Source organism: Peromyscus eremicus, chromosome 5, assembly GCF_949786415.1.
Source record: "Peromyscus eremicus chromosome 5, PerEre_H2_v1, whole genome shotgun sequence".
NCBI lineage: Eukaryota > Metazoa > Chordata > Mammalia > Rodentia > Cricetidae > Peromyscus > Peromyscus eremicus.
In genome coordinates this window covers 26,773,816-26,800,339 of record NC_081420.1, presented here as the reverse complement: position 1 = coordinate 26,800,339, position 26,524 = coordinate 26,773,816, and the positions used below count along the sequence as shown (strand labels likewise).

Below are 26,524 nucleotides of genomic sequence, written 5' to 3'. Positions count from 1 at the left end.
ATAGTCAGTGAAGTCTTACTAGAGAAGAGAGTTGTCAAGCTTTCCAAGCATTGCTTTTGCTGCTGTAAAATGGAAGGCCTAAACAGAGATATTGAAAGTGGAGCCAAGGAGCTTCAACCATGGCTGCTTTGACTTGGGCCAAGGCAATTCCAAGATGGTGAAAGAGGAGCATGGAAGTCCAAGGCCACCAAAGGCTTTCAAAGCCTCTCTCCCCTGTGATTTGGAAGACCTCTGTGTTGAAACATTGCTCTAGCTTTAGGGGCTGAGGGTAAATCGTGCAGGAGGCATGGAGGATGATGAGTGGCTTCACACTCCCTTCCATGGGAGCTGAGGATACAGAGCTGTATCTGTGGCCTAGGTCCATTTGCTCTGTGGCTCTATATCCCACAGCCCAGGATTCAAGACCCCAAAGGGTAGTTCTGCAGGCTGAACTGGGGTATGGTGCCTACTGATAGTTCCAGAGACAGGTGTCTGTACTGTGCCATAAGCTGGCAGGCCCAGCAAGCAGATGCATGAGTCAGGCCTTCATCACCTCCAAGAGGGCACAAGCTCTACAAACAAACCATAGACCTACCATCTTGGTGCTCCATGCCTGGCTTTTGCCACAGGTTGTCCTCATGACTGGCAGTTTGAGATCGTTTCAACCCATTACAATGAGTGACAGTCTTGTTAGAGGAATGGAAAGCAGTTGGAGAGCAAGCATATACCAGGGTATAGCATAACATTTGACTGCCTCTGGAATGAGGGGCCCCTCATGTGGCTCATCTTGTGCAGGTGGGATACCCACACCTGTCTTCCATCTATGACAACTTCCTGGTTCTGGAGTCTGAGAACCCAGTGGAGGGCCCTGCCTGGGCAGCACTCTCTGTGGCTTTCTTTTTACAGCATGGAGGTTCTTGGGCTACCTCTAGCTTTCTAATAGAGCTCTAATCTTGCCTCTATATTCTTATATCAGGGACCACTGTAAACCTACCCTACTGGCTCTCATCCAGTCTTATGTAGTCTTATACTCTCTTAGTCTTGGGGACAGGGGTTCAGACAGTAGCCTCCCTCCTCCCCCGACCTCTCTCTTCCCTTGTTTTCCTTCCACGTGCTGAGAATTGATTGTAGAGGCTCGGACATGCTAAACATGACACTCTACCACTGAGCTACACATCTAGCCCAAACAGTTTGACCCTGCATGCGGCATAGTTGGGAAACATGACTGTAATAGTCGGGAGCCCCTAAAAAAATCAGAAGCCTGGGTTCTAGTGGAAGGGACAGTGCTGGCACCCCAGTCTGGCCCACAGAGCTGCACCAGCAGCTGGTCAGTGCTACGTGTTCTCTGGCCACCACCCTCTGACCAGGATCTGCATTTGGAGCGATCTCAGATGTGATAAGGGCTCTACAACTAGCTTGTCTAGCTTGTCTCCTGAAATTAGGCCATTCCACTTACAACCTAGTCTTTGAAGGAATACCCTGGCTTGACCTTGGCACTTGAACTCTTCCCTTCTGAATACTGTCTCCTTTGATCCTATATCTGGATTCTTCCTCTTTGGCCCTCCTGCAATAAAATGTTTGTATGAGTAGGACTCTGAATTCTCTTTATCATATATAAACTCAAACAAGCACGTGTCTTTTACACACTATACGTGGATGGTGCATTTTACCCCCGTGTTTCCATGGATAGTAATAAACAGTGGTTTTCTCCTGGCTTTTCTTGGGGGAAAGAATTTGACGATTAGGTTTCCTTAGGGTAGCAGGATTTGTCCATTTTCTCTGTACCTATCTTTGTAGAGGCTCTTATCACCACTTACAGTCTCAGTCTCAGGGCTCACTTCTTCTTGGAGGCAGACCATTCCCTCAATCACAGCACTGAGAAAATGGGGCTGTGCTTCAGAGCCCCAGAGAACAGTGCTCCTGAAATAGTCCATTATATAAGTGCCGTGTGTTTTGCTGCTGCACAAGAAATTGTTCTAGATAAAGTTTATTAAACGTGGCAAGAGAAGGAGGAATAGATTTTCACTGTGTGAGTGGTAGATACGGGAGGCTGCCAACATCATTTACGGTGTCTGGGGAAAGCCAAGGGAGACACAGGCTGGAGCTGCCTCATCTCTTCCAAAAAGCAAAGAAAACTAAATATAGCCAAGTGACAATGATAGCACCTTTGAAGGTTCTGGGTGGCTTAAGTTATTCAAATCTCCCAAGCTGACTCTAGCCCACATATTCCCTTTAATCACCAATCTGAAAAGTCTGCCTCCCATTCTACATAGGAAACTTTATTTGCTATAGAGGCGCCTAAGGATGCTTGATTAAGGGCAGAAGTATATGATTTTGCAAAAGACTGGGATATACTTCAGATTGCAGCATGCATTTTATGGCATGCAGTTGATGCCACCTAGTTTCATTAACTAGTAAATTAGCAAATGAAGAGCGAGGTTCTAATTTCATTGAAATTATCTGGGACAAGCACTGGGTGCTTTGAGTGGGTGGAACTATATTAAAATCGACTTGGGCTTAGGTTTGGTCCCTACATGAATGACTCTGAATAATGTATTACTTCATTCTAGTTCATAAACTCATGTAAAGCCATCTCCCCTTTTTAATTTTTAAGGGGGAAGGGTTTATTTTGGCTTATGATTTGAGGGCACACAGTCCACCATCATGGGGATGGCCTGGGAGTGGGAGCATGAGGCTAGAGTGGCTGAACATATTGACTCTGAAGTCAGGGAATGACTTCAGTTCATCCTTTAATGGGGTTAAAAAGAGAAGGAAGAAGATTGACAGAGTGTTTGTGAGGTTGGAAAGGGGCTGTGCTCTATTTCTGGTGTAGGGAGATATGATGGATTATAGACAGTTTCACTCAGGGCTCAAGTTTACACCCATTGGCTCAATGTCCTTGCCCAATGGGGAATCTAAGTTCTGTCATCTTCATGGCCTTGACCATATGATCTCAGCCTGAGTTTCCTACTATGTTAGAAGGTAGCAGGAATGTCGAGGCACTTCACACCTATCACTCATTTCTTCCTCTCACTGCATAGGCCCATCAGGTGGACTCTATCTTCAGAACATGTCCAGATTGCCTTGCTCTTATCACTGTCAACACAACACTATCACCACATTTCAGCTGAATGATGGTTATAGCATTCTAACTGGTCTCCAAGGTTCATTCTTGCTTCTGTGTGTCTCTTCTCAACACAGCAGCCAGTGAGAGCTTTCTTATTCTTTAACTTAGAAAATTATCACTGTGTGTTTGTGTGGGGACACAAGCATACCATAGCATGTGAGTGGGGATCATAAGACAAGGTTCAGAAGTTGGATCTCTCCTTCCACCATGCAAGGGATGGAACTCAGGTTGCCAGGCTTGGTGGCAAGTGCCCTTACTTCCTAAGCCATCTCACCAGCCTCAGTATGGTCCCTAGTTAGGTCATGCTCAAAGCCTTCAAAGGAAACATCAATTGGAAATAAAGCCAAAGTTTGTACAGGGGTTGACATTCATTATAAGATTTAAGCCCATCAATTTCCATTGGTTGCTTTTCTTCCTAGTTGAGTCTGTTTTTGCTGCATCAAGTTACAGAGACTTGGAAATTTACAAAGAAAATAGGTTTAGTTGTCTCATAACATTAGTGGCTGGAGCATCCCAACAGCATGGTGCTGGCATAACAGGAAGAAAACTGGCCATGTGCACAAGGGCCCGGCTTGCAAAGCAGCCTTGCTTTATAATAAGCTGCTCTCCCAGGAACTGACTCACTTCACAGACCAGTACCAACTCCTTCAAAGGTCAATTTGGCCCACAGCTCCTAATTATCTTCCACACGGTTCTGCCTTTTAAAGGCTCCACCTTCTCCTATCATCAGTCATCACACTGAGGACCAAGCAACACACAAACAAGAATGGCTCCTCATCCTTCCTCGCTTCTCACTGAGCACATTAGACAACTTATGATGCCAACGGCTTCTTCTGGTGGGAATTCTCTCTGTCAGGTCTCTGTTCAACATCACTCTATGAGATAGATTTTTTAATTTTGTGATTGTGATACCCTCAGGGCCAGCGTGCCTCTCCCTCTTACTGTGCTTTGTATTTTTCCTATCATACGTATAAGCAGATGATGCACTTGCTTAGCTTGCTTGGTTGTTTATTGCCTCACTCCTTTACAAGACCAGAAACTCTACAAAAACGTGCACTCCCCTGTGTCCAGTGCATGTGAGAGCCTGGATGCTCCAGTTTGCTTTCTGTGGCTGTGTTAAAACACCGTGACCAAAAGTAGCTTAAGGAGGAAAGGGATATTTGGCCACAGTGGAGGGCAGCTAAGACAGGAGCTCAACCTCGGATTCCGGAGGTAGAGACTGAAGCAGAGACCATGAAGGAGTGCTGCTTACTGGCTTACTTCCTCTGCTTATGAGTCAGCTTTCTTATACAATCCAAGACTAGCAACCCATGGGTGGCACTCCGCACAGTGGGCTGGGCCCTCCTACATTAAACAGCAACCAGGAAAATGCCCCACAGACATGCTCACAGGCCAAACTGACGGAAACAACTCCTCCACCGAGGTTCTCTCTTCCCAGCTATGTCTAACGGACAAGCAAGATTAGCCTTGCAGGGAATGGGCTAACAACCCTGTAGTACCTGTATCACTCCCATATGCAAATGAGGGGGAGAGCCCGGATGGCTCAGGCAACACACACCTCCAGGGCCTGTTCCCAGTGAGCATGAGAGCGCTTTCCCCTTTGGTCCTTCATGTTGACTTCCTTTTTGGTGAGAAGCCTTTCCTCCCCCTTGGTGGGGAAGCGGGGGCAAATCTTCTAGTTTCCATAGAAAATGCCATGATAATTTCTCCACTGCTGGCTACATCACAAAACCTAGGAACACTTATCTCCTGCAATTTGGGTTTCTTGGAATCTGAATTTTCAGGAGCAGTTTTTCACTTTCTCTGGGAAGCTCATCTCTGGAGGTACAGAGCTTAGACAGCTACAGCATCTAGGGAGCTCAGGAACAACAGAGATGTGTGACTGGCTGGCTGGTTGAGTGTGGCCTGCTTGCCTGTCCCTGCCTTAGGAGCAGTATTGCTTCTGTACTCCCTTTCTTCTCTGTTTCCTACCACGTGTCAGGTCCAGAGACCCAGTGCCCCAGATTGTCAAGTCCTTTCCAGTTCTCTCTGACTCAGCTCTCTGACTACAGAAGTTCTCCTTGTGCCCAACTTGGGGCTAAATATTGAGCCCACCTAACACCCCCAGGAAAAATGAGACCACTCAAAACTGCAATCCCCAATGCAGGCTTCAGTGTGTCCATCCTGCCCTGCTTCAAATATCCTGAATTCTTATGGTGATGAAACAGCTCAGACAGACATATGGGAGGCAGGGGGGAATGGGCATGAAAGAGAACCCACTAGGGATGGCTCTGTGCAGACTTTGGGTTGGTACCTTGTATCTCTCAGGTTCCCTCTCCCAGTGGTTGTCCCTGGATCAGGCTGATCAGTTATAAAAACAGCTATGGATAGAGAAGCTTGGCATGGCCCAGTGGATAAAGCTTTTGCCACAAAGCATAGGACCAGAGTCTAGACCTCTAGCACCCATGTTAGAGTTGGGCAGGCATGGTAGCTGCCTGTAACTGCAAGAAGAGACAGGATCCGGGGCACAAGAAGGGTACCTAGGGTAGGCAGGATTGGTGAGCTGCAGGTTCAGTGGGAGACTCTGCCTCAATATATATGGTGCAGAGGAATCACAAAAGATGTCTTAGGTTGATATAGCCTGTGTGACAAGTTAAGATCTCAGATGCACATTCTGTTTCAGAAGATCTGGTGGGGCCAAATGCTTGGGATGCTGGTGGTTCTGTGGGTTCATGGGCCACACTCTAAATACCAAGAGGTTAGGTTCATTTAATTCTCCAATCCATGGGGCTCTAGACTTAGAAGGTTTCAACATTTGTTTCTGTTCATGAGACACAAAGATGAGAAGATTAGGGGTTTTCTAAACTCTTCCCTCAACGTGTCCCCCAATAGTGGGATCTAGTGAGAACCAGAGAGCTCTGACAGTGTTGACAGTGAGATAGAGACAGGTCCTGAAGAAACCAACACATTTGTTAGCTTACAGGAAAAGGGCTCCAGTGTCATTTCAAATGCCTCATTCTTGAATTCTTTCTTGGAGACCCCGGTGTAGAACGTGATGTTGCCAGAAAGATAGGCCAAGATGGTGTACCGGTTGGCGCTATTGTTCTGGAAGGTGATGGTGACCTTGAAGTCCTTTCCCAGCACAGCGTTTCCCACCTCAAAGTCCATGTCCACATCAGACCTTGGTTTGACAACACCTTCAGTGTTGAGGGCCTTTTTAGCTCCATACATCAGGGCAGTTTCAAGGGCCAGTCTCTCTTCTTCTTGACCTAGGAGAGATCCACAGATAATGACAAACAGAGGGAAATAACATTCCACTGAGAAGACACTGACCTAAAATCACTCTGCGACACCCTTGCTGATGGCTTCTGAAAGCCCATCAACCTTTCTGGGCGGTAAGTGCAATCACCATCACTGTGTTAGGTTCTGCAAAACCAAGTTTCCAGATAGGTAGTGGCTACCCAGGCTGCCAGGACACTTGGTGGCTGGGCAAGGAATATCTGTTATGAGGGTTACTAAGGGGTTTGCATCCATGGTCAATTCTCTGGAGTCATTATTTCTGGGCTTGGCAGGTGCCAATTTGCTTCCCTCCCTGAGTCCCAGACATGGAGTTAGAATTTAGGGTCCTCTAAGCAAAGATATTGGAGACAGTGGTCACTTGCTTTGCCATCTCCTGCCATGGATGCTTCCTTCAGCCCATAGAATTCCCTGCACCCAAACAGGATGTGCCCCCTCAATAATCCTCCTGTTTAATCCTTTCCATTAGCTCTTTCTTATGCTGACTTTGGGGCTGGGAGGGATCCTTCCATGTCCTTCTATACCTTCTGCAGTGCCCACCAACCCAAAAAGCACACTACTTCAAGGCACTAGGCTCTGACAAGTTATTAAGCTCCCCTGCCCAAGGACTCCTGGGTCAGACCCCTGGAGGAAGCCTGATTCAACTTGCTGAAAGGCCACAGCTTTCCTGAGCTCACAAAGGTGTGGAGGAGAATCCCTACAGCTTTGTTTCCTCAAGATCTCCCAGTTGCCTCTCAGTGAGCACAGAGTTTTGAGGCACCACAGTTGGAATGCCATTCTATTGTAACACAATCTGCAGGGTAGGTACTGATTGAGCAAAATGTCTTCTGGTGAGTTTCTGGAAGGGTGGTGGTATGGAGGGGGACAGGAGAGAGAAAGGATGTGCTCTATGAAGAAGAAGGAGAGAAAGTGGAGAAAGAAAGAGGGAGAGGAGACAAGCATGGTAGTATGCATCTGTAATCTTCACACTTGGGAGGCTGAACCTAGGCTACCTAGTGAGATCCTGCTTCAAAAACCAAAGACTGGGGATACAGCTCAGAGGAAGAACACTTGTCTAGCATGAACAAGGTACTGAGTTCTATACCCAGCTCTTCGCACACACACACACACACACACACACACACACACACACACACACACATACACACGAGAGTTAGCAAGACAGAGAGAGGGGGGCAGAGACACATAGAGAGAACATGCTAACACAGAGAAAGAGAGAGAAAAGCAGAGACAGAGAAGAGAAATAAATAGTATGAGCAGTTGAGGAAGCAGGAAACAGGGACATAAGTGTAGCCTCAGAGGAGCTGTGCTCAGACCCTGACTACCTGACAAGGTGTAGACTAACGGTACTTGCAAAGTTTGGATGAAGTACTTGGCTACGAGGGCAGGCTGTTGGAAGTACAGAAGATGGGTGGCCCTTTCTTTTCTATCCTAAGCATCTCTGTATATAGATTCTTTCATGGTGGAGGACAGAGATGAAAGATGGAGGCAAATTCTTTGGCTTATGAAAGCTAGGTATGAGGATGGCTGGTGGGTAAAAGATCACTTTAAGATAAGAACACTGGCTTTTCCAGTCATGCTAACTTAGAGATGTTATCTTCTACTACACCAAGAATTAGGTTGGAAAATAATAATTGAATTCAATGATGGCGAAGAGGCCAGTAGATGCTATTAACTATCACTAAATGCTAATTATGTGGCAGGCCGTGGGATGGGTGCTTGTGTGCAGCAGTTCTGTTAATCCTCATAACAACCACAATCTAGGCAATATGAACACCACCAGTGATACAAGGGAACATACACCACGGGAGTATTAGGTGGATCAGAGGGAGTAGGTGTGTAATAAATGGAAACTAGTCTGGAAGGGCAGAGAAAAAACAATAGGTGTTGTATACAGTGTGTGTGTGTGTGTGTGTGTGTGTGTGTGTGTGTTTGCTATAAACTACTCTGTCAAGCCTACAAGAACGTGCCAGAGACAATAGGTCTAGAACTAGAATTGGTGCAGGCACACGTTTATAGAGTCACCAGAGGAAGACAGGAAGGGAGGATGGGAAAGCCCAGCCATGGAAGTTCAATAAACTACTTTAGCAGCGATCAACTGGCAAACAGGTCCACAAGAGGGAGGGCATTAACAATTATCACTTTGGATGGGGGCCAAATACGCATTTAGGCAAAACACAGGAAGCCCACTGGAGCAGCAGGCAAAGCACCAGAGAGGAGCTGCCCCGGAAGAGAGGAACTGAGCTGACCCAGGTGAGAAAGGGGCAAAGAGAGGTTTGTGCTCTGAGCTATGGGACAGGCTGTCCCAGTGGTGCAACCTGGATCCTCCTCCTGTGCCCTGTGAGCAGGGCAGTTGCAGGCTGGCAGAGGCTGTTCCTGGTAGGGGAGATTGGCAAGGTTTTGTCAAGGCCTAAGCGAGTCATTCCCGCTTCCCAGCAGCTCCAATCTGTGTTCTGGTGTTGGGGCTCTAGAGCTGGCCTCCGCTTTCTGAGATGCCTCTGTGTTCTGCAGGAGCAAGGTTAAATCACCTTCCTGGGAACTAGGGTGTTAAGGAGCCCTTTTGTGTTGGGTGAAGCTTCCTCTCACTGTCATGGTCTTAGTCTCCATGTGCTCTCCTCCATGTTTCTCCCATTGCTTTGTGAATGTAGCCCCAGACCCCAGTCCTCACACTAACATGTTTCTGCTTTTCTTTCCTTTTCATTGGCACAATTCTTGCCCTGTGTGATGTCACACCTTCCTTCCTGGAACACAGACTCCAGGAGGGCCAGGATGCTGTCTGTCTTGTCTACCTCTGTATCACTAGGACCAAGTCCTGACAGGCCCTGAGGATCTGGAGGAGGGAGGCTTGCAGATACATGCTGCTTCCAGCACAAGGCAGAACTTTTTGTCTCTACAACCACTGCTGTGGAGTGCACCCAGGTTAGCTGACCTGCGAGAACACCACCCCAGTGACCACCCCTTTGGCTGTTTTATAACCCTGGAGTCCTGCAGACAGACATTGGACACTGTGCTAGGCACTATTAAGAAAAAGTCCTTCAAGGAGGGAGGGAGGGAGGGAGGGAGGGAGGGAGGGAGGGAGGGAGAGAGAGAGAGAGAGAGAGAGAGAGAGAGAGAGAGAGAGAGAGAGAGTCCTTCACTCAAGGGTAGAGAGGGATGAGTGAAGATCTATCACAATATAGATTTGTGGATCACAGATGCTGTCATGTGGGACCTGGAGACATGAAATACCCCTAGCTTGCCAGGGTGGCACAGGAGCCCTGTTTTCAGCATGGTGAGCAAAGACAGGAGGTCACACAAGAGCCTGGCTATAAGGAGGAAGTGACAGCAGTTCATCTGGCCGCTGATTATCTGTAGATGATCAGACAGTATAGCAAGAAGACCAAAATGTCACCTAGCAGGGCTTTGTGGGTTATTCCTGGAATGTTCTGGAAGCAGTGGGAAGACAGGAGGCTGTTTTCCCTGCTTTGGTGAGCTCAGGCTTACGTCATGGAGTACTGCTTTTGTGGAGAGAAGGGGTTACACTGAGGAGGGGGTGGTAAGCTACAGCTAATGTTCCAGCAGAAACAGTCATAGTCTGCAATACTCTAAGCACTACGGTAGCAGTGGAAGCATGACTATTAGAAGGGGAAGCTAACTCTCATCGGACCCTCAGCATGAATCAGGCTCTGTGCTAAGGCTTTCTATATGACTACGGAGTCAGAGAGAAAAGGTGCACTTGGATTTGCCACCTCATTATCAGGTAGCTAAATTTGGGGGCATAGTGGTTGTATTCATTAGAGCAGAAAGTGAAGAATGAATGGACAGGACAAGGGCGGGGAGAGACAGGGAGTAGGATTTGGGAATATTTGGCTTCAGGTTTCTGTGGCACACTCACCTAAGGCCTGCGGTGAGATGCAGACTTGGGAGTGATCACTGCATCTGTGATCATGCCTATCCAGGAAGAACATAAATTTGGTAGGCATGAAACCCACAAAGAGTAGCCGAAATCAAGGGACATTCAGAGGGGATTGGGGAAAGGCAAGCTTAGTGTTGTGGAAGACAAAAACACAAGGGGCGTAGGTGCAGTGGAACCATGAGAGAGTTCTATCATAGAAACAAGAGAAGTCAAGGAAGGGTGAACACCACCGGGAAGCTAGGCAGGGAAGCAGGATGGCACCTGTGGACACTCATCCCACATGCCGCTGTGCAGCTAAGAGCTTCTTCAAGGGTGTTCTGTTCGCAGATGGAGCCCAGTGGGACAGGGATGGACAGGAAAGGAACAGACCAGATCAAATTTCCTCCAGTTCTCTCAAGATGGTGGCTGGCAGATAAGGAAGAACACAGAATGGGCATGTGTAGAAAGGAATACAGTGTTGCAAACAGTTTTGTTTAGAGAAATAACTGAATATAGGAGATGCCTAATTGTTTATTGGAGGGAGGGAGGGAGGGAGAAAGAGAGAGAGAGAGAGAGAGAGAGAGAGAGAGAGAGAGAGAGAGAGAGAGAGAGAGAAGCAATAGCTGGAGTAGTGGTTGAAGTAAAGAGGGAACAGGTCCAAATACCATAATAAAAGAGGACATATTGCCACAGAACACTTTTCAGAATTCTGGTTTTCAAAGCTTTAACATTTTTTAATCTTACATTTAAAAAAAAAAGTTAAAATTGGTATTAAGTTTTAGTTGAAGTGAAAAATAATCTCTTCACAACTAAATTATAGATCAGTGCATTCCTGCATCTAGTGTAACTTCTTTTTTGTCCTCACTCATCTTCATAGATATAGATATAGTGTCCATCCTTAGTATATGTGGATTCGGAGAAGTTATAGAAGATGTATCATAAGAATCGGAGTGGCCTTTTAGGAGCCCAGTGCTGGCGCCTTACACAGCCTTGGTGCAGTGGGGAGAGGCTTGGACCTGCCTAGGCTTAGTGTGCTGGGCTCTGCTGACTCCCCATGAGAGACCTTGATTTGGGGGATGTGGGGATGTGGGGTGGCTTGGGAGAGAGGGTTGGGGGTTGGGAGGAAGGAGGAGGGAGGAGATGGGATCTGTGGGTGGTATGTAAAGTGGGTAGAAAATTTCTTAATTTAGAAAAATGGAAAGAAAAAAAAAAGAATCAGAGTGGCCGAGCCACACCCAAGAGCAATCACTGCTGGCTTTTGTCGTATGCCTAGAACAGACATCAATAATCAACCCCTCTCTCCAGGACATGCTGATGAAGTCCCCAGAGTCCCAGAACAGCATTCCCCTGGGACGTTTGCCCAGTTAGAAGGTGAAGTGTGTGTGCCATCCTTGATGAAGAGATGAATTCTCCACTTGGGACCAAATCTTAGCCCAGAAAGTGGTTGAAATATTTCTTACAACTAATCACGTGTTAGGAGTTCTAGTTGGTTCAAAACACCTACCACCCTTTCTCCGAGTCTCACCTTCTTGCTGAGGTGTGGCTCTGGACCTCAGAAGTCTCCCCCATAGAGAGCTGGGCATTGTGTTTTAACGTTCGGATATCATAAGTCAAGCCTGAACTTCTCTCTCACAGACAGGTGTGTGTCTACCTCTCTTAGCATCCAGTCCTGCCCCATTCCTAATTGGTCCCCACTGTTACCTTGGAGGTGACAGTTAATGGTGACCAGGCTCTGCTGCATGCTTTTATCTCTTGCCAGTAGTTTTTACCGCTGCTTTCATCTCGCATCTGGTCCCATGGCTAAGCACTGCTCACAGGCGAGGGTGAGCTCATCTCTCATGCACTCAGCCATCTACTATCTCATCAGTAGAAAAGAAAAGCAGTTTACACTCTCATTCTGCTCTACTCATTTTCCTGAACAACTCTTTCCCCGGCACAACTTGAAATACTTATTTACTATTTGGATAAGAGTTTTGATGGTGCTGGGACTCGAACCAGGCAAGTGCTGTACTACTGAGCCCAGCCTCAGGGTTTCAGTCACACTGAACACAGTAGGCACCAACTCAGCGTGTTGAACAAGTGGATACATCATGACCTCATGGCATTTAGGGGGCCATTAGATTGGGCCAAATGAATTGTTCATCAGTTTTGCTCAGACATCAATATGGCACAGACACAGGTTTGTGTCATGAGTACTGTGAGCATTTCAGGGCCCTTTCTGGTTGGGTGTCCTTCTTCACACCTGGGTCATCTGCCTACCCCATGTCACAGCCCCTCCTTCCGGCATGACAAAGACTGGACTCTGCTTTGCTCCTCAGCAAGCCAGACAGTAGGTCTGGGGGGTCTCCAGCTCCATGCAATTGTGCTGTGTGGTTAAGAGCGGGCTGCTGAGTGGCTGCAACGGATCCACCTGGTTCTTCCACATTCTCTAAGAAGTTTCCCTTTTGCTTTTTCAAGTCTTTTTCTTTGCATCTCAGTAAGAGAGTGCATTGCTTGCTTGTGTGGTTTCATTGTGTTTATATTGCTTTTAACTTCCCTTCTAGAGAAAAGTCAAAACACCTAGAGGAGGGAGGGAGGTTTTCTTTTGTGTGTTTATGTTGTGCAGTGGATGGCAACCAAATGCAGAGATGGAACCATTTCAGAAAAACAGTAAAAATTCACAAGTTCAAATGACAAAACTTCTAAACTTCAACACTGCACACCTGTCTCAGTTCAGCAGGCTTTGTCTTTATAATGCAAATTGTTTTTGTAAATAAGAGCAAGAAGGCAGTATAAAACATTTAAAACAAACCCTGTACACATTAGCACTTTAGGAATGCCAATGAATATTTAGCATATGCTAACTAGTCATAATTTTTATCCATTCACTAAAATAAATGCCACTTTTAAGAATCTCTGGAGGTGAACCATCTCCAAAAGATATTGTATCTTTCTGCTCTCAAAACAGTCAGCATTCTAACTCAGCTGGCACTGGGCATCTAAGCTAGATGGGGTATGGAGGCCCGCAGTACCTTAAACATCCAGCGCTGCTTCACATTCCCTGTCTTTGACTATGGTTCCACTGCCTGGAACACCCCCACCCCACCCCCATCCACCCACCCTCCTACCTCTATCCTCCTCAGACCCACCCTTGCCCCACCATTCAGTTCTCTTTAAATGAGGTCTTTTCCTAAGCCTCACTTCTTTGGACTCTCTTGATAGGACCCAGTGTTCCCGTTTCCACAATTTCTTTGTATAATGATTCTACCTCTTGTATGGGGACAGAAACTTCGTCCTGTTCACTGTTAGGATTGTGGAGATAGTATCGATTGAGAGATAATTGAACACAATAGCACCATTTGATACCATCCTATACAATAAAAGTTAACAACCCTCCATCAAAACATTACTTTGTAATTGAAACCGGACTTCAACCCAATTGGCCTACATTAGTGAGACTGCACTATCTTATCAATCTATCATATGCATCAGGTTTCCATGGCAACCTAATGAAATAATGTGCTAAAAATAATTTGTAAAGTACTCAATAAAATGTGAAGCAGTGACTTAAATTTCTATTATTTAGCTAAATTGATATAATACAGATAGTGTGATGTAATGGGATTACTTATAGTTATGGTTCATAGGAGCAAGAATACATTCTATAGTCCACTAAATGGAATTTGAAAACTCACTTCACAAGCTATGTGAAGGGAATTCTGCTCAAAACAAACAAGCAAAATAATGAAGAACTGTGGGTGTCTGTTGCTTGTGAGAGTTTATGTTTCTGCCCTTAATACCAGATGCTGCAAATGCCAGGGCATTCTCTAGAACATATTTCATCTTGACAGTGAATAAGTACTAAATGGAATTGGAAAAAAAATACATTTGGTTGTAGTAAATTACCTTCTTGAAATTTGTAAGTATCAGTGATATCCTGCATGCCATCTCCTCCAATTTGTTTGGTCACAATTAATTTCCCAATGTGGGTGGCATCTACGGCTTCTACCACATGAGTGCCATCTTTCTTAGCTGTAATGTAAACAAGATCGCTGTTGACCTGGAAACAGGAGAAGGGAACATTAGCCATCATCAATTGTTTTTGTTACTAATTACAATATTCCCAATAGCTAAAACATGTAATTAACATGGATGCTCACCAGTGCATGAACAGGTTAAAAAAATGTGGTACCCATACACAAGGAATATTATTTAGCCACAAAATGCATAAAATCCTATCATTGTAGTAGTACAGGTAGTACTAGAAGACGTTATGTTAAGCGAAATAAGCCAGATATGGAAAGACAAATACCACATGTTCTCACTTATTTGTGGAAACTGAAATGCTGATCTTGAAGAAGAGAATGGAATAGGGATTACTAGAGATAAGCAAGTGAAGGAAAGGGCATGAAAAATGTTCAGTCAGGGGCAACACAATACAGTTGGAGTGATCAAATTCCTTCTGATTTTCCTATGGCAGCGGTTAATACAATCTGTGATACACATTTAAATGTTGAGAAGAGAAGAAAGTTCCCAGCACATGAAATGACTGAAGAGCTGGAATTATTATCATTTGACATCACACATTGCCATCTCAAACCATACAGAGATGCACAAACATCATGTCTCAATCAGGAAAAAACAAAGCAAATTTCTTGTCTCCAAAATCGTTCATGTTCCTGTTGTAGACATTCAAACCCTAGACTTGGTGTGATCCTATCTTCAACTGAAGTGAAGCCAGCAGGCGAGCTCCTTTTAGAAAACGTTCTGGGGCCAGAGATATGGCTCTGCCAGTAAAAGTGCTTGCCACTCAAGCCCAAACACCTGAGTCTGATTCTCAGATCCCATGTAAAGATGCCAGGACAGAACCAATTCCACAGAATCCTCTGATTGCCATATACTTACCATAGCATGCCTATGTCCTCACCCTCATCTCTGTCTCTGTCTCTCTCTCACATACATATACAAACAAATAAATAAATAGATAAAAATAAATGGCTAAATAAAGAAAGAATTTAAAAAGTTCTGAAGAGGAATCCTCTTTGGATCAGTCATGAATGAAGGGAGAACATCTTAGGCAGGCGTTATCAGTTATCTCATCATCAAACATTTCTTTCTTTCTTTTCCTTTCCCTTCTGGTAAATTCAACCCTGTTTGGGGAAAACTGGAAGCATGGTGTTCACTTCTTACTTTCCTGGACCCTGCTAAATCAGCAAAGGCTGGGTAATCTATTTGTAGGAGGGAAGAAAGTCAGTTAAGTGGCTTCCTGGGAAGAATTCTGATCTCTACAAAAGGAGAGAGGGACATGGCAGAGTCTGCCCTCCTAAGACACCCCTCAGATGGCTTCCTGGGGAGTGACATACTGCTTGGAGCTGTTGTCTACCCGGGACAGTGAAGCAAAGCTTGGTCAGACATGAGAAACTTGCCGGCCCCATGAGCCATTCAGAGGGACCAAGTTTGGACTGCCAACTTCAGGCTTTCTTAGATAAGAATAAATTCTTGTCTGTTTCAGTCATATTAACTGTGTTACTTGTAGCAAAACATATTTTAATTGAAAACTATAATTAAACCATCCAGGAGGAACTTAGACAATTTCTGGTGATTCAGCATCTAAACTAGGCTGTTTGTAGAAACTGGAGACAGTGATGAATCCTGGGATGAAGCTGAACCCACGCTCTTCCAAGGGTCTGTGTCCCCATTGTGCTTTCTAGAGGCAGTGACACATGTGTCTGAAAGCTTATTTCCCAGGCCCCTATTGTGGTGCTCAGACTCTCTGTTTTGGAGTTCTGTTTATTATCAGGGCATCACATGGGAAACAGAAACACTGCCAACGGTCATGAGTGTAGTTACTGGATGTTTTTCCAGCCCCCTCCCAGCTTAGCTCCTGCTCCTTTAAGTGAGGTAATAAAAGCACCTTCCTAACAGGATTACTGGCAGAATTAACTGAAATAAAATGCACGTGAACTACTTACCATAGTGCCTGGCATCGAGGTAACACTCAGTAAATGTTATCGATAATTATGTATTATTTAATAGCTTTCTCAGATAGTGTCCAAAGTGCCAGAGCCCTAATGTTGAGCAAAATAGATCTGGTCCTTCCATTATAGAGTTGACACTGTGATAGGGGAGACTGGGGAGTTGGAATCATTTGAGTGTGTGTGGGAGACTTAAAAACAGGTAGATATCTTAGTAAGGAGGCTTGGGTGGCGTTCTAAATACATTATATTTTAAAGTGGTCTCAAATGACTCTAGTAAATATCCAGGCCTGAGAACTTAAAAATATAATGCAATAAGCACAGCGAGAGGACAGCTCCACAGTTCTTCGTGGGTGCATGGAGTAGTGTGGAGTTGGCCAAAGAGTGACAGGTTGATGTATGCAAGACACATAGGAGCCCATGAGCTGAAGAACAAGTCAAGGAAGGCAGAAGACAGGTGAAAAAACCCTCAAGTTCCAGAGAGATGCTGGATTAGCCATGGGAAGCCTGGGCTCCGACACTGGTTGTGGCCCTGCAGGAAGCCATGTTAACCTCTGTGAATTTCAGCTGTGGTTTCTGTAACATGAACACCCATCCTTCCTGTCCTGCTAGTTTCATAGGGATTTTTAGTCCAGAATGAGGTAAGATCTGTGTGAACATGACTTGAAAAGTTCCTAATTGACGAAAACTGGCATGGCCATTATGGGAGAGTGGTGGGAACATGAGGATGTTCTCCTAACTTTAAAATTTGAGATTAAAGAGAGCAACTTTCCACACTTCCTCGCAAAATGCTCTGAATTTACATGAACCTGGCCTCTGCTAAGGAGGATGTAGTCAGCACTGGGTAAATGCCCACAACGTTTCAAGATATCTTGTAGTTGATAAAGTAAGCCTCGAATATCAATCTTACAAAGTCTGTATTATTCTATTTGCTACATATGACAGTATGGAGACTCATCAGGGCAAGTGAAGTTTTGTAGGCATGTGTAGCTACAATCTCTGAGCCAATCCATAGTCCATGCTCCTAATCTTTACCTCGACTGCTCCACAGCGTATTTGGCTGGTCAACAGCGTGTCTCTTTGACCTTCACTTTGGGCTAGTATTCCATGGCCCATCCTCGACCTTCACTCTAAACTAGTCCTTGACCTCATCCCCTTGAACTTCGTCCTGGGCTGGCCCTATCCCCTTGAACATCATTGTATACTTCCTCTCCCACCTAGGCACTACCATGCTTGGGATTTGATGAAATGTGAGACTGAGATGTGATATCCGCAAGTAGAGCAAGAAAGGACCGACAACTACCTAAGAAATGTTTGTCCTTTGGGGACGTTTAAATGAGCTTCCTGAGAATGCTAGCATCCCTTTTGTAGAGACAACACAAGCATGGCAACTGCTCCCCTACTTTCAAGCTCCCAGAACACCGATGATAAACATCCCCCTTATCACAATCGTTGTCACGGCTCACAGCTTCCCAGGAGGATGAGGTCAAATGTGAAGTGACTAAGTCCTGGTCTCTCCTTCCCCATGGCTGAAACCTCAGACCAGCCAAACAACACTGTCCCTTGTGGGAAGAGGACAGAAGTAGCATGTGGCTGAGATGGCATTTCTATAATGTGTACTAGGGGTGGGAGGTGACAGCACAGTGACTCCAGCATGCTTTCAGTCCAGCTGTTGGTGTGCCAGTTCTGTATCCATGTTTAAAGATGAACTATCTAGGTCCTCAAAAAGATGCAGGTGATAGGCCGTAGCTGCAGCCAACTGCCGAGGCTAGAGCAGTAGTCACGAATAGGTACACTACAGTGAATAATGGCTTCAGGCTGTGCTATTTTCTCTGAACATGGGATAGATAGTATCTTTGATAGAGGGGTTGGTAGGTAGATCAGTACTGCTTGTCAAAGGTCTCTTTGTACACATATTTTGATGTTTGTTTTTTAACAGTTGTTTACTTTTTTTGTTCATGTGTGAGAGTGGCATGTGTGGAGGTCAGGGGACACCTACAGGAGTCAGTTCTTGCCTTCCACCATGTGGTTCCCGGGATTGAACTCAGGTTGTCAGACTTGGCAGCAAGCATCTTTACTCACCAAGCCATCTCGGCAGCTTCTGGTGTTCGTTTTTTGCACAAGTTATCCTTGTATACCTCAGCTTGGCCTAGAACTCACTATAGAGCCCTGACTGACTTCTGATTTGGCCTTAGCCTCCCAGGGACTGGGATTACAGGTAGGTACCTACACCTGGTGTGTGAAGCCTCTGTTTGTGGCTGGTCTTGGTTTTTGTTTGTTTTGAATGGAATCCATCTTAGTGAATACCTTAGTCCCTCCTCTGTACTCCAAGAGACTGTGGCCACATAGAGCCAGGCTCCTGCTGTGACAGCTGATGCTACCTTCACAGCATGGCACTTTTGCCTCTCGTCAGACAGGGTGCTTCCTGTGCATGTTGTGTTGTCTGTCAGGTCCTGAGGGCTCAGGGAGGTAGGCTAGACCCTTGGCAGGCTAGAGGATCTTTGCAAACTTGTTGCTGGTGCCCACAGCATGGTGCCCTCTGTGTTCTTTGCTGCTGGGCATGGAGATGCCTTCTAGAGCGCAGGACCCAAGGACAAGGTCTCTTTGCTTTGTCCATTTATTGGTGGAAACAAGCTTGCTGTAGGCCCCACAGAGAAAACAATGCTTCCTCCAGAGCATACTGAGGCCCTGGATTCCTGCTCAACCAGGGGCCTCCTGGCACAGCTGTTAAACACTCACTCTGTACTTGCCATTTGTATCTTATTAGTATGGGAGGCTGGTCCTGCTCTGTGAGTGCTCTCAGCAGGTCACACATGTTCATGTCCCCCACAAAGACTCACAGTACAAGCTGGGACCTCATCTCCAAGATGCTGTTCCTACCAGCATTCTCTGTTTGCTGTATGTATGTGTGTATTCATTCATTCATTCATTGCAGCAGATATTGCTTCTACTGATGAGAATACAGGAGACCCTATCTTCACGGAGCTTCTATATCAGATGGTGTGTGTGTGTGTGTGTGTGTGTGTGTGTGTGTGTGTGTGTGTCCATGTGTGTTGTATGGTTTGAGTATGTGTTGTGTATGTATATTTGAGACTCAGTGGTGTGCATGTATATGTACAGTATGTGTGTAAACACACTTGTCTATGAGTGCATGTGTGTGCATGTATGTATGTGGTATGTGGTATGTGAAGGGTGTGCGTTTATGTGACTTGCAGGTGTATGTACATGCATGTGCATTAGTGTGTGTATGTCCATTTCAGGTGAGGTCGTAAAGAGGGCAGCAAGGTCCACTGGAGGAAGTGGAGGTAGACGAGGATGATCTTTCCAAAGAAGCAATTCTTTACTGAGAACCACTGAGGCAGGTGAACATTGGAACTCAGATGGCTTCAGACTGAATGCCATTCTACTTTCCATTTACCTCTTCAGAAGCCCTGAGCCATGCTGTTCCGGGGAGAGAGGTGGCACCTGAGTCTTTGGACCTGAGGGAACTCAATGATGTGAAGAAAGCATGTGGAGCGAGGGGCAGAGATTCCCAGGTGTGGATACTCAACATCCTTTCTTCTGTCCCTTTCTATGTAAAGTAGGGGAGAAGAAAGGGGAGGACATTTTTCATGTCTCTTTCCTCTTTCAGGCTCTATTTTCCACTCAGAGGCCAAGGAAAGTCCTAGAAAAGCTGGCAATCAATGAGCTGGATGGCCTGGAAGCTGGTAAGGAGTGGCCAGGATGTCAGCGTGCTGAGGCAACAACAGGCAGGCCACCAGCTGACATCCCTCGGGCAGGAAGAGGAAGTGTGACACACAGGTGGAGGAAGGGAAGGAGCGTCAGCTTCGACCTGAGTCACGGAGACTCATACTAAAGTCATCCGCTACCCTGAGGGGGCCCTGACAAGCACCCCCAAGAGAAGAGACCTCATATGCTTTTAGGCAGCTCATATATCTCTGCCAGATAGCTTGGCCCTGGAATCCAGCCCAAGCTAAAGCAACAGCCTGCACCCTCCGACAAAGAAGCCTCTGCTGCAGCTAGAGAGGGCAATTATCTGCAAATCCTGATGACATTCCCAACACCCTGATCTATATTTAATAACAGCAAAAAGCGCTTGCATTAACAGCTATTAGGCCCTTCACTCCTGCAAGGAGGCCGGCCTCTCTCTTTCTTTGTAGCAATAAAGCACAATAAAAATATAAAAATAAAGCTTCATGGGTTTCAGAGTGATCTCCCATTAAGAGATTCTCAGAGTGTCATAAACTGTCAGATGACAGCAGGGGAGGTTTGTACGCATTTTCAGATGCCAAAGTGAAATCAAATGGATAAAACTCCGAGCACAGTAAGGCTGGTCTCCCGAGGCGTCTAGAAACCGCACTGGCAGGTACAGTGTATTCTTTCTGTGTGTTTCACATCTGTGATTTCTGCTGTCTGAATGCTGACACTTACTTCCCACGTACTTTTCAATGCTCTCCCTCCTTTCCTGGTGACTGCTATTTGTCTAGCTCAGGTTTGTTATGCTTTGAATGGGAGTGTGCCTCATGGGATCATGTGTTTGAACACTAGGTTCCCAGCTGGCAGCATGGTTTGGGGAGGCTGTGGAACTTTCAGGAGCTGGGTCCAGCTGGAGGAAGTGAGTTGCTCAGGGCAGGCCAACCCTGCTTCCAGTACACTTCCTGAGGTAAGGCAGCCATTTGCTTCACGTTTCTGCCTCCACTGCCATACCTTCCACGTCATAACAGACTGTTCTCCCTCCAACCACAAGCCCAAATAAATTGTTCTTCCTTGAAGATGTTTTTGTCAGGTGTCTTCCTGTTTTGCTTAGAGTAACATCAAGCCCTTCCCATCTCCACCATGGAGAGACAATCCAATTTCTCAGGTAGGTCCCCTACCTTCAGTGACAGTTCCAGCCAACCCATGTTCCACAGTCTGTCAGTGCCCTGGCTGATGCCTTTGGCATTGATAATGCTCCCTAGCTTATAGAAGAAAGGATTAAATTTTTCAAGATGTGAAGATCCTCACATAGGCCTTTAGCCTTTACCTCTGTTGGATACCCTGATACATCGTTAGTATGCTGGTGACTCTGTAGAGCTGTTAGCTGTCCACACTTGGATGCTCATGTCATCCCTATGCCTGAAATTTCTTCCCCCCCCTCAACTTCTTCCTTTCTTTCGAATTTATTTATTTAATGTGTGCACCATGTTGTGTATAGAGAGGTTAAAGGACAACTTGTGGGAGTTGGTTCTTGCTATGTGGGTCCCAAAGATTGAACTCACGCTATCAGGCTTGGCAGCAAGTGATTTTACCCACTGATTTTACCCACTGAGCCATCTCACTGGGCCCTTCGGACCTCTCTCTAGTCTCCTTTGTCTGAATAAGCATTAACCATTGCTCCTTTCCCTGTAACCCTGCAGCACTCTGCTCTTAGGACTATGGCCATAAGATGCTCTTTGGCTTTGGGTGAGATTCTATTTGACTAGACTCATTGTAAATTGAAGATGTGATAAGATGAAAATGCATTCTATATACCTCCTCTACAGAACATCTTAGCTGAGTGTCAGGACACATTGTAGGGTATCTGCTATTTTCCCTGTGGTGGTGGGGTAACTGGGAAATGCAGCTTGCTGCCACCCAATATCATTTGAGAGGATCTATGGGTTAGATTCAAGGAAGAGATCCAAATTCAAAATCCAAAGTGCGGTTTCTGTTGAATTTGTATTTCTTTGCACCATTACAAACTTAAAAGATTATAAGCAGAGTTATCCTGGGTCAGGGGCCATCTGTATTTACACAGGGAATCCTGGTTGCCAGGTCACTTCCTGCCTTAGAGTATTGAGGTCTTTTCTGTCCTTCAGTTCCTAGCTCCATTTTCTCAATGAATGCATCTCTATGTACAAAAGCAATCTTATTGCTCATACAACAGTTACTTTCATGTGTTCTTAGTACTGTCACATTTAACTACCACCGTGTGGTTGGATTTACTGACATAGTCCCCTCTGAGGCTATACATCTCAAGGACCTGGGCCTCTGAGCTCCCCATAGCCTTCCTTGATGTGAGTTAGTATTAAATTTCCAGAGTGACTGCTGGCCTAAACTCGGGTGCCCACCTGGTTTCAAAATTCAGCACTCCTTTTTTTTTTTTTTTTTTGGTTTTTCGAGACAAGGTTTCTCTGTGTAGCTTTGCGCCTTTCCTGAAACTCACTTGGTAGCCCAGGCTGGCCTCGAACTCACAGAGATCCGCCTGGCTCTGCCTCCCGAGTGCTGGGATTAAAGGCGTGCGCCACCACCGCCCGGCCAGCACTCCTTTTTACTAGCTAAATTATTGGGGCAAAGATATTAGGCACTCTGCTTTTCTTTGCCTTGATTTTCTTTTCTGTTGCGTGGGGAGACTTTCAATACTCATTTTAAAAGGGCTGCTGTGAGCATCAAACAGCCAGCAGAGTGATTGTACAGAAGGAGATGGATACAGGATGGGTCCCATTCCAGTGCTGATTGCTGCAAATATATCTCAAGGAAGTCCCACATCTCAGTCTTTCAAATACACTCACTCCCCAAGAGACTCCTAGTCTTCTCTTTTACCTGATGTCGTTTCCACTGATTTAATTAGCTGTTTCCTGTCCTTCTAGCTCCTGCCTGTTGTTCTGGAATCTTAGACCCTTTACTTAACATCTCATCAACCCATTAAGTGGCCTGAATTTCTCTACCTGAGTAGCTCTTTATACCCTTCTTTCTCTTTTTAGCTGCTGCTACTGCTGCTGTGGCTATTGCTTTTGCCAAATTTTAGTTGAATGATCCAGTTCATCACTCAGTGTCTTCAGAACTATTGATGCCAGTTCCCAGGTACCCAGAACTGAACTCGGTTTTGGCAAATCTCTTGCTTTTAGTAGAAAAACAATCCCAAGACTTCAAGGCAAGAAAGTGTTAAGTAGGAATTGCATTTAGCATTAAGAACCTGAGGATGGAAGGATGTCTGGTTGACAGGAAGCATACACCATGTACCTGGGAAATCGAGAAATAACAACCTGGTGTCTAACTATTTGATGTGTTAAGAGGCTGGGGTGGAAAAATGACACTTTCCTCCAGCTTTCCACTTACCTCTGCAAAAACAAATGGGGCATCAAACTGGAAGCAGACGTGGCCATGCTTAACAGCTTGAACAGAGGCAGGGCCACAGCGGTACATGCCTGTAGTGCACAACCAAGAGGAAGGCAGTGTTAATTTGTTGTTTCCAATTCTGCCCATCTACAGGACAGCACCCAGCACTGCCAGGGCTCTACAGACACCAGTGCTCCTCAGTCTCACAGTGACTTTGCCTAAATGTTCTCATGGGCTACAGAAGACAGGTGACTAATATGTATGATTAAAAGAGTTCTTCTAGAAATGCCAACTCAATCCCAAATCTAAAGGCCAGGAAAAGAATATTGGGTCAACACTATTCCTAATTCTATTCTACTGACTACACACACACACTAATCTGTTTATCTCTTTTCAAATTATTCTGGGTAGTTTTTGTCTACTCGGCACAAGCTAGAGTCATTTGGGGGAGGGAAAGCTCAATTGAGAAAATCCTCCATCAGGCTGACCTGTAGGCAAGTCTGTGGGGGCCTTTTCTTGATCAGTGATTGATGTCAGAGCACTGAGTTCACTGTACATGGTACCATGCCTGGCCAGGCGGTTATGGGTTATATAAGAAAGCAGACAGAGCAAGCCACCTTGAGCACCTACCCTGACTTCCCTTCATGATGGACTATGCCTGTGAGCTGAAATAAATAATTTATACCCCAAATTGCTTTTGGTCATGGTGTTTATCACGGCAACAGGAACCCAAGTAGGACTGTCCCTGATACATCCTTGGTAGTTGTATTGATTTTGCTTTGACTGTTTTTTGTTTATGCCATTTGTCAGGTTTAGTTGCAAAATTTGGACACTAACCATGCCCATTGCTCCTTATTTAACATTTGGCATGCTTATGTTCATGTTTCTAAGATCCATTAAATTTTAGCCATCTATTCACATTTTCTAAAAGATCAGCTGCTGTAGTTCTTTGAGTCTCCTCATACTATAAAGTCCAGAACAGCAGATAGCATGATGTTTTCTCCATAAAATCCAGCATCCCAGCATGGCATCATTGTGACTATGGACTCAATGCTTTCATATCTACAAAGACTTACAACATTACTGTCTCAGACCAACATCAGAAGAAAGAGATGGATGCACCTGGGGCTTGCAGTTCTTCGGTGTTTATCATCATATTTTAAAAAGTGTGATTCTATAAATATCTGGGGTTGATCACAGCTGCTCCTGATTAGCAGGGTTGGAAAGTTAGAAGACAAATATCTACCCACTCAAGTTTTGAAGGAGACTATAAGACATGAGGCTTTGGAAGAACAACAATTTAATAGGTGATTTATAATTATCTTTCAATGTCTTTATTTTCTCTCTAGTCTTTTACCTCCTCATCATTGTAGATCAGGGAGGGCTGAAGTATGTTTTATAACCTAGTAAAAATGCTTACCCAGATTTTTTTTTGCACTTGTCTTCAAAACTGCTTATCAAAGCAAGACTAGATGAATTATATAAGTTATATTCTTTTCCAAAAGTTGTAAAACAATCAGGGTAAAGCTGACTATTGAAATAAAGTGAAACTTGATTGACAGGCAGTTAATCCTGTATGTGTGCCCAGCAAGCACATTTCCAGTGTTGGTTCCTAATGAGTGTGCTACCCACACATCCAAATGAGCAGTGAAGTGAATAGGGAAGAGGCAGGCTTACCATCACTGTTTTCCTGGGGTGTGCTGTCCACAGCTTGCCAGCCTCCAAATCCAACAGGAAGATCAGGTCTTGTCATCCAAGCCTCATTCCAGCAGTGGTAGTTCCTAAGGAGACAATCCAGAAGAAGTTCCATTGCCTGTAACACTCTGATCTCCAAACAATCAAAGAGTGACCTCCATTCTATGCTACGATCACTGGGATAGACCAGGCTAAGTCTAGGGCTTTGGAGACTGCCTGGGTCTCCTGATTTGAGTTTGCGGTGCATCCTTTGGGGTCCCTGACATGACTGTCTGTTGCTTGCTTTCTTCTGCTAAAATCGGCTTCAAGGTCATCCAGATATACTGTTATAGTTTTGATCAAACCATCCTCTGAGACAGAGCTTACAGTGTTCAAAGGCAGGGAAGAAATGTCAGATGAAGGGAAAATATTTATCTCTGGCTTTCTTTTACATGGCTTCAGTTTATACAAAGCATATTCTGTAGCAATTTAGCAACACTTATTTGTGTTATGGTCTTAGACTACCATCTTAGAAACGATAACATTAGCTGCTGATTATAATTCTCTAAATCTGTGGCAATTTGCGTTTGCTGTTCATTGGAAAGAAAAGGCCACAGGGGTAAGTGTCTCTTTACCCTTCACCAAAAGCAGGCACCCCATGAGGTAAGGCCTTTTAAAACTCCCCAGAACCTTGCATATGACCCCTGAAACAAGAGCACAGAATGAAATGTCATCATGAATTGTATTATTACGTCCTTGGAAAGACCTGAGATTATATGACAGTAGAGAATCAAACGAGAACACATTAACCTGTGAGCACTATAGAAAATGTTCATATAGTATTAAGGATTTAATGGTGGCTATTGCAGCTTCTGTTTATAGTACTGATGGTTTCAGACCCAGCCATCATCCATCCTCCTGAAATGTCCCTCAATGTCAGTAGTTTGTACATGCTCCTGGCTCTCTCTTAATTCTAGCCATTTCTGATTGGGTCAATGAAGAGATCCTAACCTAATCACATACCCACAATTCACAGAGTACCTTTCTGAGGGCTGAAGAGTCAAAGATGATCAGGATATGAATTGTAGAATCTCTCATAAAGAACCTCACAACCTCACAAGGAATAACAACATATATATTACTTGCCACTTACTAAAACATGTTATATATATACATACATACATATATATATAGGTTTAATTAAGAGAATATATGGATGTATTTAGAACAAGGCTTCAAGGCTTAGTTTATATAAGTGTTCAAACAAAGGAACTCAGGTTTTTAAACATAATTAATGAAAGTGACATGTGCTAAAATAGAAATTCACTGGGGGTGCCATAGGATCACTGAGTGACAGACAGCTGATATCAGGGCCTTGAGGGAAAGCCAGAAGGCAGAAAGTAGTGACCACAATATGTCTGGGCACTACAAACCCATCAGAGTTGGGGGGCAACTAACAATCACCTCTAACACAATCCCTAAATCCTAAAAATATTTATGTATCTTTGCACACCTGACAGTCTGTCTCTAAACCCCATGAATTCTATCGTAACTTCCTCCCCC

At 45.1% G+C, this 26,524-nt stretch overlaps 1 protein-coding gene across 1 annotated transcript in view; it reads right to left on the bottom strand.

Annotated features, from left to right (window-relative positions):
• The window catches only part of F13a1 (coagulation factor XIII A chain), a 166,804-nt gene that overhangs the window by 25,025 nt on the left and 115,255 nt on the right, over positions 1-26,524 (bottom strand). Inside the window, exons 9-12 of the mRNA XM_059262307.1 lie at positions 24,965-25,068; positions 23,288-23,376; positions 14,142-14,295; positions 6,067-6,354 (exon numbers count right to left, since the gene is read on the bottom strand). Coding sequence (XP_059118290.1) covers positions 6,067-6,354; positions 14,142-14,295; positions 23,288-23,376; positions 24,965-25,068 — 635 coding nt within the window. The remainder of the gene's footprint in view (positions 1-6,066; positions 6,355-14,141; positions 14,296-23,287; positions 23,377-24,964; positions 25,069-26,524) is intronic.